The 13,865-nt window shown below is 31.4% G+C and overlaps 1 protein-coding gene across 1 annotated transcript; it reads right to left on the bottom strand.

Moving 5' to 3' along the window:
• Window positions 1-6,087: 6,087 nt before the first annotated feature.
• LOC124896652 lies at window positions 6,088-10,772 on the bottom strand. The gene is made up of 5 exons (XM_047408289.1): window positions 10,611-10,772; window positions 10,335-10,394; window positions 9,897-10,181; window positions 9,419-9,779; window positions 6,088-6,362 (listed from the first exon to the last, which is right to left on the bottom strand). Exons 1-5 carry the CDS (start codon window positions 10,770-10,772, stop codon window positions 6,088-6,090), a joined length of 1,143 nt encoding a protein of 380 aa, XP_047264245.1.
• Window positions 10,773-13,865: the final 3,093 nt, after the last annotated feature.

Raw genomic sequence — 13,865 nt, 5'->3', positions numbered from 1 at the left:
AGCCAAAGCAAATACAACTCCTGAGCTTCCAAACGATAATTCGATTACAACCCCTCCAGAGTCGACTCCCGCTAATGAAATAACAAAAATAAATGTTCTAAGAGAATACAGAAAAAATATTAATTTTGCAAATAAATTTATCATTGGAAACCTATATGATAAAATACAGACAAGAACCTCATTGAGAAAGCAAGTGTTTGTTGCTCTCTTATCTCAAATTGAGCCCAATAAGGTAGATAGTTCCCTCAAAAACAAGTCCTGGGTTGAGGACATGATGGAAAAATTAGATCAATTTGAATTAAATCAAGTCTGGTATCTAGTTTAAATACCCAAGAACTTCTCCATAGTTGGAACCAGATTGGTCTATAGGAATAAATTGAATGAACAAGGTAAGGTCATAAAAAACAAGGCTAGACTTGTAGCTCAAGGCTACTCCCAACAAGAAGGTATTGATTATGATGAAACCTTTGCTCCTATAAGGTCATAAGAAACAGGGATAGACTTGTAGCTCAAGGTTACTCCCAACAAAAAGGTATTGATTATGATGAAACCTTTGCTCCTATAGCAAGGTTAGAGTCAATTGAAATTTTGTTAACTTTTGCTGCCTTCAAATGCTTTAAATTATATCAAATAGACATAAAAAATACCTTTTTAAATGGGTTTATTCGTGAAGAAGTATTTGTAAAACAACCTCCCAATTTTGAAATTCCATCCTATCCAAACCATGTCTTTAAACTATCAAAAACACTCTACGATCTTAAACAAGATAAAAAATTTTGGTATGAGCGGTTGAGTACTTTCTTTGTAAACATTAATTTCCAAAGATGTAAAATTGATACAACTCTTTTCAGCCAAAATCTTGACTCTAATTTACTCATTGTGCAAATTTATGCTGATGATATTATCTTTGGTAGTCCTAACGTTTTATTGTGTGAGAATTTTGCAAACCTAATAAAAGAAGATTTTGAAATGAGTCTCGTGGGAGAGATTACATTTTTCTTGGGATTACAACTCAATCAAAATCCCAAAGGCACTTTTATCAGTCAAGCCAAATATACGAAGGAACTGATAAAAAAGTTTGGTACAGAAAAGGAGAAGGCGTATGGAACTCCAATGATTCCCTCCACAAATCTTAATTCAGACTCATATGTAAAATAGGTTGTTGAAAATAAATATAGAGAAATGATTGAATAACTCCTCTACTTGACCGCCAGTCGACCAAATATCATATTCAGTGTGTGTAAGCGTGCAAGATTCCAGTCGACTCCCAAAGAGTCTCATTTGACTACAGTCAAAATAATTATTTGATAGCTTATTAGAACACAAAATATTGGACTATGGCACCCTCGTTCCTCTCATTTTAAATTAATTGGATATCAAATGCTGACTTTATGGTGATAAGAATGATGGAAAAAACACTAGTGAAAAATGTCAAATTCTTGGCGACGCCCTGATTTCATGGTATATCAAGAAGCAAACTTCAGTTTCACTATAAACTATTGAAGCTGAATACATAGCCGTTGGAAGCTGTGGTACTCAAATTCTATGAATTATGCATCAATTACTTGACTTTGATTTGTCATTTGAATTTGTGCCTATAACGTGTGACAACACTAGTGCTATTAGCATGTCTAAATATATTGTGGATCATTCTAGAGCTAAGAGCGTAGATATTAAACATTATTTTATTTGAGATCATGTAGAAAACTACAACTTTTCCCTAACATTTATTGATTTCGAAAAGTAGTTGGCAAATATTTTTACTAAACTATTGTTAAAAGAAATATTTTGTTCCTTACGAAAAAGGCTTTGTATTACCAGCATTAATGACATGTAACCCTTATTTTTGGTAAATTTCTTTTTAACTTCGTCATTATTTTTACCCCTTAAAGACTTTTTTTAAATTTTGGTAAACTTATTTTTGAATCAGCATCATCATTATTTTTACGTTGTTCCACCCACTTTTTTCTCTCTCCTCAATTACCACTTCTTTACCCTTTTATATTCTCAACACACTTCATCGTCCTTTTACTTCAGTAGTCTCCTCTATTCACTTTATATAATTTCACCTTCCCCCTAGTTCACTTCACCTCGCTTCATTATCCACCCCTTCATCTTTCTCTCCGCCCTTTTAAAACCTTATCCAAATTCTATCTCTGTCAAATGACCAGAACTCGTTTCATGGACAATCTCACCAAAACCCTTCTGGACTATCACTCTGATAATCATGATCTTGTCCTTATCTCCAGATCTTCTGATAAAAACCTCTTCGCATTCTCGATACTCATCTATTACTAAAAATTGCTCTGCCCCAAGCCATAATTCATCAATCAAAAAACCTCATTCACTTCCTCTAGACCCTCTCCCTCCATAGGACATGCATAAATTTTGGACTGGTTCACAAAAACACAAGTTTACAGCTTTTAAAAATTGTTCAATTGTGCCCAGTCAAATAGTGAATCTCTCCCAATTAAAGGAGGCACATTACAAAGTAAATTCCTTTTTAAATTTCAAGACTTAGTTCTAGTTGTTTGTCTCAGTGAACTTGAAGTGTATGAGGACCCTGTTCACATGTTCTATGCAAACCTTACCTTTCTCCAAACAGTGGTGAACTGGAAACTCTTGTGCTTGGCACAAGAATCATACTCAACAATTTCCTTTTTGAAAAGGTTTTTGATACAAAATTCTCTGGGTTAATTCTCTTTATGAATAGCTCCTGGCCCAAAGATTTCAAAGTCTACTTCGAGGAAGAAAAAATGGTTCTGTCCGACCCCGACATAATTTCATCCAACTTTGGTCCCTTGTCTCCCTGCTTTAAAAACCATATCATGGCTCATATCATCACCACCACACTAATTTCTAGAAAAGGCTTTCTTAGTAATGTAACATGTCCAGATGTGTTTATGTTACACTACATGGTGAAAAAGTACAATATAAATTGGGTCATTTGGTTTTGAGAATATATGCTTGAAAGTGTTGCAGATCCTCATGCCTCTGCTAGCATGCCTTATGGACTGTTGATTACCATAATCCTCATATATTATTCCATTGATTTATCTGCATATCCAATGATGGAAGTCTCTGCCACTTATGATTCCTAAACTTTCGCCAGTATAGGATACGACTTGGTGAACAATAAATAGTACAAGAAAGACTCTACAAAAGCAAAATCAAATCTTTCTAAGGTAATCAAGTCGGTATCTAACCCCATGCTTCCTATGATGAAGGAATTAGAGGAGCTCAAGGATCGACTAAAGATTATTAAAAAGGGATTAATGCTACTTCAGAAGTCGACTTCCAAACTGCTACAGCTGGAGAAGGACACAAGCACTAATGTAGTCAAGGTACGACTGACTATTGACGGATTCAAGCAGGAAGTCATCAAGATGTTTAATAAGTTGTTTACTCACATAGAATGCATAAAGTCCGAAACTAACTCCTCAAACACTGACCTTGCAATATCTCTCAAAGAATTTTGAGAAATCTTATGAGCGGTTCTATCACAACATACATAATATTCTTGCCTACTTTCTTTCCAAGCATTAAAATGATGGCTGCTATTCAAAAGGAGGTTCTGTCCTTTTTATTTTGGGTTGTAAACTGATTTTTAAACACTGCCTGCCTCATTTTTTTGGTTTTTAGTTAAGTACCTTGACTGCTTATCTGTATGTGCATATTGTTTCTATATGCATGTATGTTTTATTTGTTGTGTTGCTCTTTTTTATTATGTCAAGAGGGGGATAAGATAGAAATGGCAATAAGCCATCAAGAAAGGGGGAGCAGATCAACTACAGGAATAGGAAAGTAAAGTAATGTTTATTGTTTGTCATTATCAAAATGAGGGAGATAGTTAGCCCCATACTCTCATAATATGTTTAATAACGACAAAATAATAAGCAAATATCTTGCAAGATACACCGAAGATATGTTCGCATCAAAAGGATCCCTAAGGAATCAATCTAAGATCTCTTAGAATCTCCAAGAATATCTCTCACAGTGAAACAAGTATCCACTCATAAAGGAACCCATGCTGAACTTGGAATAGCATCAATCATGGATCTCACTAGATCCCAAAATATAAGGCAGATGACTAACAAACCAATCACAACAACATCTATCACGTTAGATAAAAAAAGAAAGAAGATCATACCCTCTATATAGATATTTCTGATATGGACATGTATGGTTGTAAAAAGAAGACTACACCAAGTATGGACATACCATATGGTGCAATCCCTCAATCAAGGAATCAATTCAAATATTTGATCGAGAAGAAATCCCTTGGGTTTCCTTATATAGAAATAAAGTTAAAGTAACTAAAGGGTATAAAAAAGACTGAAGGTTGAAGCACGCACAGAACTTCAAAGGAAATTAGTGTGTCTCAATCTTAGTCTCAATAAAGATTTTTACTTCTTAGTTTACAATAGTTAAGAAAGAGTAAGATCAATTCAACTTAGTCATACCAATTGAGGCTATTTCACAAGATCTGAAAAATCAAAATAAGCTTCAGAACTTGTTCACTACACTTGTACTATGACCCTACTTTGAAAAACTCTAAGGGAACTTTGAAACCCAAAGGGACTGGAAGTAAGCACCACATTAGTGTTCCGAACCAGGATAAATCTCCGTGTCTCTATTTCAATTACTTATTTGCTTTCTCATTCATTTAAATCTAATTTATTTTATTAAGTATATTGATCTGCAGGTAAGTCAACTACGAAGGCTTACCAGTCGACTCAAAAGAATTTTAATTCACCCCTCCCGCTCTTGAATTTCAAATTCAAGCATTGAAACTCTCTGACATGTTATTACCTAAAATGTCACACTTGAAAAGGAAGTTGAAGTAAGCCTTGCACCATCTCTCTTTCTTGTAACCTATAAGATCTTCAACAATACCTATGCCTAACCTGGCTAAAGAATCAAGATTATGCTTAAATTATGCCTCAAAACATGATCTAGCACAAGCCCAAAATTTCTTTCTTCTCTCTATGAATCTTCACTTCTTTGACCTATTAGCTAAGATGTGTCTCACATACATTCTGTACTCACATCCAGGACGTATTTCTTCTGCATCAATAATTAATCCCTGCATTTTCAAAATAAAAAGATGAAGTTAGTTAATTTTGATCTATATTAAATTCTAGAAAAAAATTAATAAATATAGTTACCTTTTGCATATCACTGATAATAGTGAGCTGAGAACCATATCCTAAGTTGAGATCATCTTGCAATATCATCACGAACCATCTCTATGTAACCTTTCTTTTTATAGCAACCATTTCCCCTGATATTGGAAACATTTAATTGTATTCATCCTTGAGAATAACTATCAACAGTTGACATTTACAAAATCCTTTCAAAAAGAACCCATCCAATTCTATACATTTTCTGCATCCCTCTTGAAAACTATTGTCTTAGCATCAAAACATATGTAGAAAGAGTGAAATTGTTTCATCCCACTATCTAAATCAGTTAGCTTCACAACACAAGTGCTACCAGAATTTGTATGGAGGAACATATCCTTGTAGACTAGAATTTTGTTAAATTCAGCCACATGGTCCCCCTATAACTTTTTTCTGAATCAGCTTCCTTATCTTTAAACACGCTACCCCTCCAACATAAACACCCAACTCTTTTCTGATCCATTCTTAAATCTCTCATCCTTTGATAATTGGTTGGGATGTAATCCTATCTTTGAGATACATTGACAGAAATTTTGAATTACAAAGAAAATTATTGTTGGTTAGGGTACATTTGTGCCTTGGATTATAGGTCTTGATAGAGAAATTCTCACTCCTCCCTTCCTTGCTAGCATACAACAATCATGGACAATCACTTTTATATCTCATTCTTACTCTATAACTCCCATTCATATACTTTTCTAAACTAAATCCCTTCTTTATAGCATATTTTGTAACATTTTCCCTAAACTTGTTTACACTTTTAAATACTAACCTAGTTGCCACACAACTACTTCACAAGTTGAATCATATATCACTACAGTACTTATTTTTTCCTTAACTTCCCTTCTTCAAGTTCATCATCATAAATAGGTGAAAAATCATCATCACTTTAAAAACAATCATATTATGGCTTATCTTCTGTTAGTTTATCCTTATAATTTTTATTTCCCTTATCGATATCATCATATCCATCATTCAGTCCAACTTCACCCAAAAAATCCTTTGGTTTCTCTTTCTTCTTATTCCTTCTATTTCTTCTCTTAAACTTTCTCACATTTTTCTCCACAATCATCAAATCCTCATGCACATCACTTCTATAGTCAATAGATTGGTCAGAATCATCATCATCACCATCACTGTCTATAACCACTTCTTCTCGAACAACAAGTTCAACTTCTTCTTGGACAACAGATTTAACTTCTTATTCAGTATCATTCCAATCTATTGAACTAACCATCATCAATCCCAACTTCTTCTTATATTCAGATCTATCATAACTTTTTGGAACAACATTAGTAGAAGAAGAACCTAATCATAGATCTTGATTTTTCCCATAATATTTTCACATGGAACAAAACATATCACAGATTCTTTTCTTCCAGCTACAGGTACATTAAAAGTCTTACCAACACTTGTAACTTGACTCATTTGTTCTCTGAATTAACCCACATACTCAATAATTGAGTCCTCACACACATATATATCCATTGTGTCATCACCTTTCATAAATAATACAATGTCATAAGTATTCCTATCTTTTTTCAATTCAATCAGATTATCCCCCAAAGATGACAAACATAAGTCTTCCCCAACTTAATAATACCAAATTACTTTGCATAGTCTACAATTTCAAGAATTGACAAGTGATCCTCATCCACATTGAATAATGTTCAATTTTATCACCAATATAGATTGGACAAACCTCACTCACCAAGACACCTTCAAATTTAAATCTTAAGTTCAGAAATTTATTAGCCATATGTCAATTTGTAAACAAAATAAAAGTCAGTCAGATAGACACAAGTGCACAAATAGTCCAACAAGACAACAATACATAAGTAATTTATCCCCAACATTTAACAATGCAAGACAATTATACAAACATTTCAGCATTTGATAATACAAGACAATATACAAAACTAATTTAGAGAAAAACCCCAATAATCCAACAATACATTAAGAAATTTATTTTAAAAAAAAAAAAAATTCAACACTACAATCCAACAGTAAGCAAAATAATACGCAAGTTAGAATAACAAAAATAATTTTACTAAAAAGTCCTAATTTTGAACAATTATGAGAAACTCTAGTAGCCATGCTTGTAAAATTTCTCATAGTTTCATAAGTAATATAATTAGTAACACACCTACTACAATCAATAATATAATTTCTAGGCTTTAAATCAAAATTCCAATTGAAATAGTAATTGAAAATTACTATGAAATGCTAACGGAAAAAAATAACTTCATATTTTAACACAAAGAAAACAAACAAAAAATACATATTTTAGGTAATAACTTACTTCATCGACAAAAAATCAACCTTTCTCTATTCTAAGTAGAGAAAAATTAAAAAAAAATTATCCTTATTCATCAGTAAAAACTTACACCAAGGCAATCACTTCACCTTCTCCACAACCTTTACTGAAATCTTCACCAAAACTTTTACCCAAAAAATATTCAAAGTGCAGTAAGATTGTGAAGAAGAGAAAGAGTTTAAAGTGACGGTTTGACTTCTAAGAGAGACTTGGAGAGAAATAGATAAGAGAAAGAGTTGAGGGTGAAAGTGGGTTTCTCTATTTTTTTGATATATAGTAAAATAAATATGAGGGGTGTGGATATTATTTATTCAGATGGACAAACACATAAGCAATTTTTCCATCATGTACGCGTATGTTTACACGATTGCGGTCTTTGAATCAAAAAGAGGTACTCGACGTATTAAATTAACAAGTTTCGAGGAAGGGGGTATTTAAGAAAAATAATAGTTTAGGCACACACTAAATAAACGTTACAAGTTTAGGAAGATAATAAAAACTTCTCTCCCTTTTTAATCACTGAAGGTAAGATTTTGTCTTTATTGGACATTAATATGTTGTTAAAAGTTTGAATATATTGTAATAATATTATATTCCAAAAATAATCCCACAAAGTTTTTATTTCGGAAATTTTTGTAAAAATTTCTATTGAAAAAAACAAACTGAGTGGTTTTATTTTCTGCAAAATAGCACTTCTCCTCATTAAATGTGTGTTGCTCCTAAAATATATGAAAAGAATCTTGATAAATAAGTATTTTTAAACTATGAAAAAAATCCAAAAAATAATGAAGCATACATCCACAATTTTTTACAGTAAATCAATTATAGGTTACAAATTAATTTCCAAAAAAATTCTGATCAGAAGAAGAAGAGAAGCTAAATGAACAATTTGCTGAAACATCCTCTTTTATCTCAGTGTCATCCTCTAATATCTCTACCATGGTAATCTTTTTGTTGAGTAATATTTTAATTTTGTGTTGTTTTTGTTCATTGATATTTTATTGTCTTTCTTGTATACGAAAGTACTTTTTGAATATTGATTTTTTCTGATAATAATAATTGAAAATAGTGTGATCGTAACTCACGAGTGTTATTATAAGTACTTTTCAGACATCCTTTTATATTAAGAATAATTACTTATAATTATTTAAGTTTAATAATTTAATCGGTGTATAAAATATTTTGCATACTTCTTGAAACAAGTCACATGGTTAAATTTGATATGAAATCATGGAGTATTTTGCAAAAGGTATTATCCAACTCTTAATGTATATTTATGGATTTGGTTATTGATTTTAGGGTTATATAGTCCTGATATGCTTCTATTATATCCTTTAAGTGAAGGATGAAGATAAAAAGAGAGTTGACTCAATTAGTTATAGCTTACTTTTCAGTTATATCATAGAAAATTGGTTGAAACTTAAATAGGAAATCGGTTAAATAAAGTCTCCCATACGTAGTTTATTTGAGAGATTTTCTATTTAGGCTTCGTCCACTACTCTACCTTTATGCTTTCTGTTACAATTTTTGCTTCTAATTGATGTTATTTGTTGGGATAATTATTACTTAGTTGTTCTTGTAAAACATGATTCAAGCACATGTTGAATCGAATGTTTATAATTTTCTTTAGCAGAGATTCTGTTGGTTTTTAGCTTTGAAATTGGAGAAATAAAAGAGAAGGAGTTGTAGAAAAATAAAATACGGCAATAGTATTGTCAAAGGGAATTATTATTTATTAATAATTCAAAACATATATTTATAGCTAAATTTTCAACTACACTCCAGCTTAAATTCGGATAGCTAATTCCTATTTAAATAATAAATGAACAACTAATTCCTAAGTCACATAGGACTCTAATAATTAAAAACTACTAAAAATATTTATTCTTACTTTATTTCTGAGACATATTTTTAATACTTCTTCTTGGATCAGAAATTGTCTCCGCTTGGGCTGAATTTGACCTGTTGAATAAATCTGCCAATTCAGCTTTGTTCTTGCATGACTTATGTGCATCTTCTATTGGATTAAATAAGAAACTTTTGCCTCTCATATCAATTTGTAAAATCTCAAGATCAGTGGAATCAAAGATTCGACAGTAGTTATCTCCAAACAATAGTTTAAATCCTTCTTCCATTAGTTCACCAATACTTAACAAACTTTTATCAATATCGGGCACGTAATGGACATTTGAAATTATTTTTATACCTGAAATTGTTTTAATTGCAATATTCCCTTGTCCTTCCGCAGAAATATAGTCACCATTCCCAATTCTGATTTTCTTATTTTCCAAAGGCAAAAATTCTTTAAAAAGAGTTTTGTCATATGTCATGTGGTTTGTAAAACCACTATCAATCATCTAAAAATCAGATTTCTTGGTTAAAGAATATGTTGTTACAAATAAGTGATCTTCTTCTTCTTCTTTAGTGACTTGAGCATCTGCTTCATATTTTTGAGATTTATTTTTACAAATCACGGCTTCATGGCCAAGTTGATTACAAATCTTACATTGTGCATCTGGTCTCTTCCAACATTTAAATGGAGGATGACCTATTTTGCCAAAGTCCTGGCAAGATGGGTAATTTTTTCTTGAATTATTACCCTTGCTTTGAGTCTTGTGGTTGGCTGCCAAAGCTACTTCCACCATACCATCCTGCCTTATAAGTCTCCTTTGCTCTTGCGCCTACAACGTATTTAATAATTCTTCCAAGATAATCTTGGACGGGTCTTTTGTGTTTTCCAAGGTAGTTATTGATACTTTGTATCTTTCAGGCACTGCAACAAGAATTTTTTATACAATTCTCGAATCTTTAAATTTTGTGCCAAGAAATCATACCTTGTTAACAATGCCAAGAAGACGGTCTGAGTACTTTTTGACAGTCTCAGATTCCTTCATCTTTTGCAAATCGAATTTCCTTATTAGATTCAATACTTTCATGCCTCGTATTCTTTCATCTCCGGTATATTCTTCCTTCAAATAATCCCAAATTTCTTTTGGTGATTTAAGGGCCATAATTCTCATGAAAATTATTGGAGATAGACTAGCAAACAAAGTTGCTTTTGCCTTTGGTTTTTTTATTTTCTTTTCCTTTTAGCTTTTGATCTGGGCTACCGTGGGATTATCGGATAGCGGAAGAACATCATAATCCTCCTCCATGGCTTCCCAAAGATCTAAAGCCTCAAGATAAATCTCCATTCTTACTTTCCAAATGTGGTAATTCTCACCATCAAAGACAGGAGGAGATATTTGAGAAAAGTTGTTTTCAGAATCCATATCTCTCACAGATCCCTCAAGAAATTAGCTCTCTGATACCAATTGTTGGTTTTTAGCTTTGAAATTGGAGAAATAACATAGAAAGAGTTGTAGAAAAATAAAATGCGGCAATAGTATTGTCAAAGAGAATTATTTTTTATTAATAACTCAAAATATATATCTATAGCTAAATTTCTAAAGACAACTAATTCTTAAGTCACATAGGACTCTAATAATAAAAACTACTAAAAATATCTATTCTTATTTTATTTTTGAGACATATTTTCAACAGATTTACTCCTTTATTTGTTCTATTCATGTGTATTTTTCGAATCACTCATTATGCATTTCTGAGATGATATGATTGGACAAGTCGATAATGGTTTGTTTTGTTAAAGTCAGGTGATTCAACCATCATTAAGATAAAGTTTGATTCCTTATTTCTCACCACTATATTAAATTAGTGGTGTAATATTAAATAAGTTGTGGTATTAAATATTACACAATCTCTGCATCCTAAATTCAATTATGTATGAAATCTTGACTAATATTTAGTAGAATTTTTGAATGCAATTAGTGCAAATACCAGCTACAAATGTTTTATTTTCCAATTATAAATGAGAAAAAGTTATATTTAACCCTATAATACGATAAATTCATTATATTTACCCTATGTTTCAATTCTTGAACTTTTAAATTCCTATTGCTATACTTTTGATAATATTTTCCCCTTTTGAATAATAAATCTTAGTTGTATTCTGGATGCATGGGGTATTGATGAGATTTTTGCTATAAATAATGCAATTCATGAATATTAAGAGTAGATTGATGAGTGATTGTAATATAGTTGACCTTCTCTTTTATTGTTTTCAAGTGTGGAATGATAAGCCGGAGCTTATTTCTAATTTTACCCTTATTATCTTGACTTAACTTATGTTATCCTGTTTATTATCATATTTATATCATGATTTATCTCAATCGACTGATGATGCCTAATGAGTACCCATGATTTTGGTACTCCTACTATACTTTTGTACCTTTTTGGTACAGATCCGAGTACTAGTTGCTGCCACTGATTTGATGTTCGCGCAAAGTTGCTTTCGGAGAATGGGTGAGCTCTTAGAGTTAGAGTTATCCTTTTTATTTCTATTAAAAAGCATCAAAATCAAAACTATCATAGTATGGTTTATCTTCTATCAATTTATCCTTGTAATTTTTCTTGCCCTTATCGATATCATCATACCCATCATCCAGTCCAACTTCACCCAAAAAATCTTTTGGTTTCTATTTCTTCTAGTTCGTCATATTTTCTCTCTTAAACTTTCTCACACTTTCCTCTACTATCATCAACTCCTCATGCACATCATTTCCATAGTCAATAGATAGGTTAGAATCACCATCGTTGTCTATAACCTTTTCTTCTTGAACAATAAGTTTAACTTCTTCTTGGACAACAGGTTCAACTTCTTCTTCAGTATCAGTCCCATCTATTGAAATATAACAATTATCAACCCTAACTTTTTCTTATATATATATATATATATATATATATATATATATATATATATATATCTTTCACAACTATTTGGAATAATAGGAATAGAAAAAGAAGATAATCCTAGATCGTAATTTTTTCACATAATATTTTCACATGGAACAAAACATACCACAGATTCTTTCCTACCAGCTACAGGTGCATTAAAAGTCTTACCAATACTCATAACTTGACTCATTTGTCCTCCTAATTGACCCACATACTCTACAATTGAGTCCTCACACATATATATCTATTATGTCCTCACCTTTCAAAAATAATGCAGTGTCATAAATATTTTTATATTTTTTCAATTCAATTAGATTACCCCCCAAAGATGACACAACATAAGTCTTCCCCAACTTAATAATACCAAATGACTTTGCATAATCTGCAATTTCAGGAATTGACAAGTGATCTTCATCCATGTTGAATACATGTTAAATTCTATCACCAATGTAGATTGGACCAATCTTACTCACCAAGATACCTTCAAATTTAAATCTTAGGTTCAGAAACTTATTGGCCATATGTAACCTGTAACCATAATAAAAGTCAGTCAAATAGACACAAGTGCATAGATTGTCCAACAAGACAACAATGCATAAGTAATTTATCCCCAACATTTAATAATACAAGATAATTATACAAATATTTCAGCATTTGATAATACAAGACAATATACCTAACTAATTTAGAGAAAAATCCCAATAGTCCAACAATACATTAAGAAATTTACAGAAAATTCCAAAATTCAACAATACGATCAAAATAATACACAAGTGAGAATAAAAAATAATTTTAGTAAAAAGTTCTAATTCTGAACTAATTACGAGAAACTCTAGTAGCCATGCATATAAGATTTCTCATAGTTTCATAGTAATATAGTTAGTAACACACTAGCTAACAATAAATAATATGATTTCTATGCTTTAAATCAAAATTTTAATCGAAATAGTAATAAAAAATTACTATGCAATACTAATTAAAAAAATAATTTCATATTTTAACACAAAGAAAACAAATAAAAAAATACATTTTTTTAGATAATAACTTACTTGATGGATGAAAATTCAACCTCTTTATTTTGAAGTAGAGAAAAATTTTAAAAATTTATCGTTGTTCTTAACTAAAAGCTTACGCCAAGGCAATCACTACACCTTCACCACAACCTTCATCAAAATCTTCACTAAAATCTTTACCTAAATAACGTTCAAAGTGCAATAAGATTATGAAGAAAGAAAGAGTTTAAAGTGATGGTTTGACTTCTAAGAGAGACTTAGAGAGAAATAGAGAAGAGAAAGAGTTGAGGGTAAAAGTGGGTTTCTCTATTTTTTTGATATACAGGAAAATAAAGATGAGGGGTGTGGATATTATTTGCTCATGTTGACAAACACGTAAGAAAGTTTTCCATCGTGTATGCGTGTGTTTACACGATTGTGGTCTTTGAACCAAAAAGAGATACTCGACATATTAAATTAACAAGCTTTTTTTCTTTGGGGGGAGGGGGGGCAGTATTTAAGAAAAATGATAGTTTAGGTGTATACTAAATAAAACATTACAAGTTTAGGGGAGGATTA

This window comes from Capsicum annuum, chromosome 3 (genome assembly GCF_002878395.1).
Source record: "Capsicum annuum cultivar UCD-10X-F1 chromosome 3, UCD10Xv1.1, whole genome shotgun sequence".
Lineage (NCBI taxonomy): Eukaryota > Viridiplantae > Streptophyta > Magnoliopsida > Solanales > Solanaceae > Capsicum > Capsicum annuum.
This window is presented reverse-complemented; position numbering and strand designations above follow the sequence as displayed.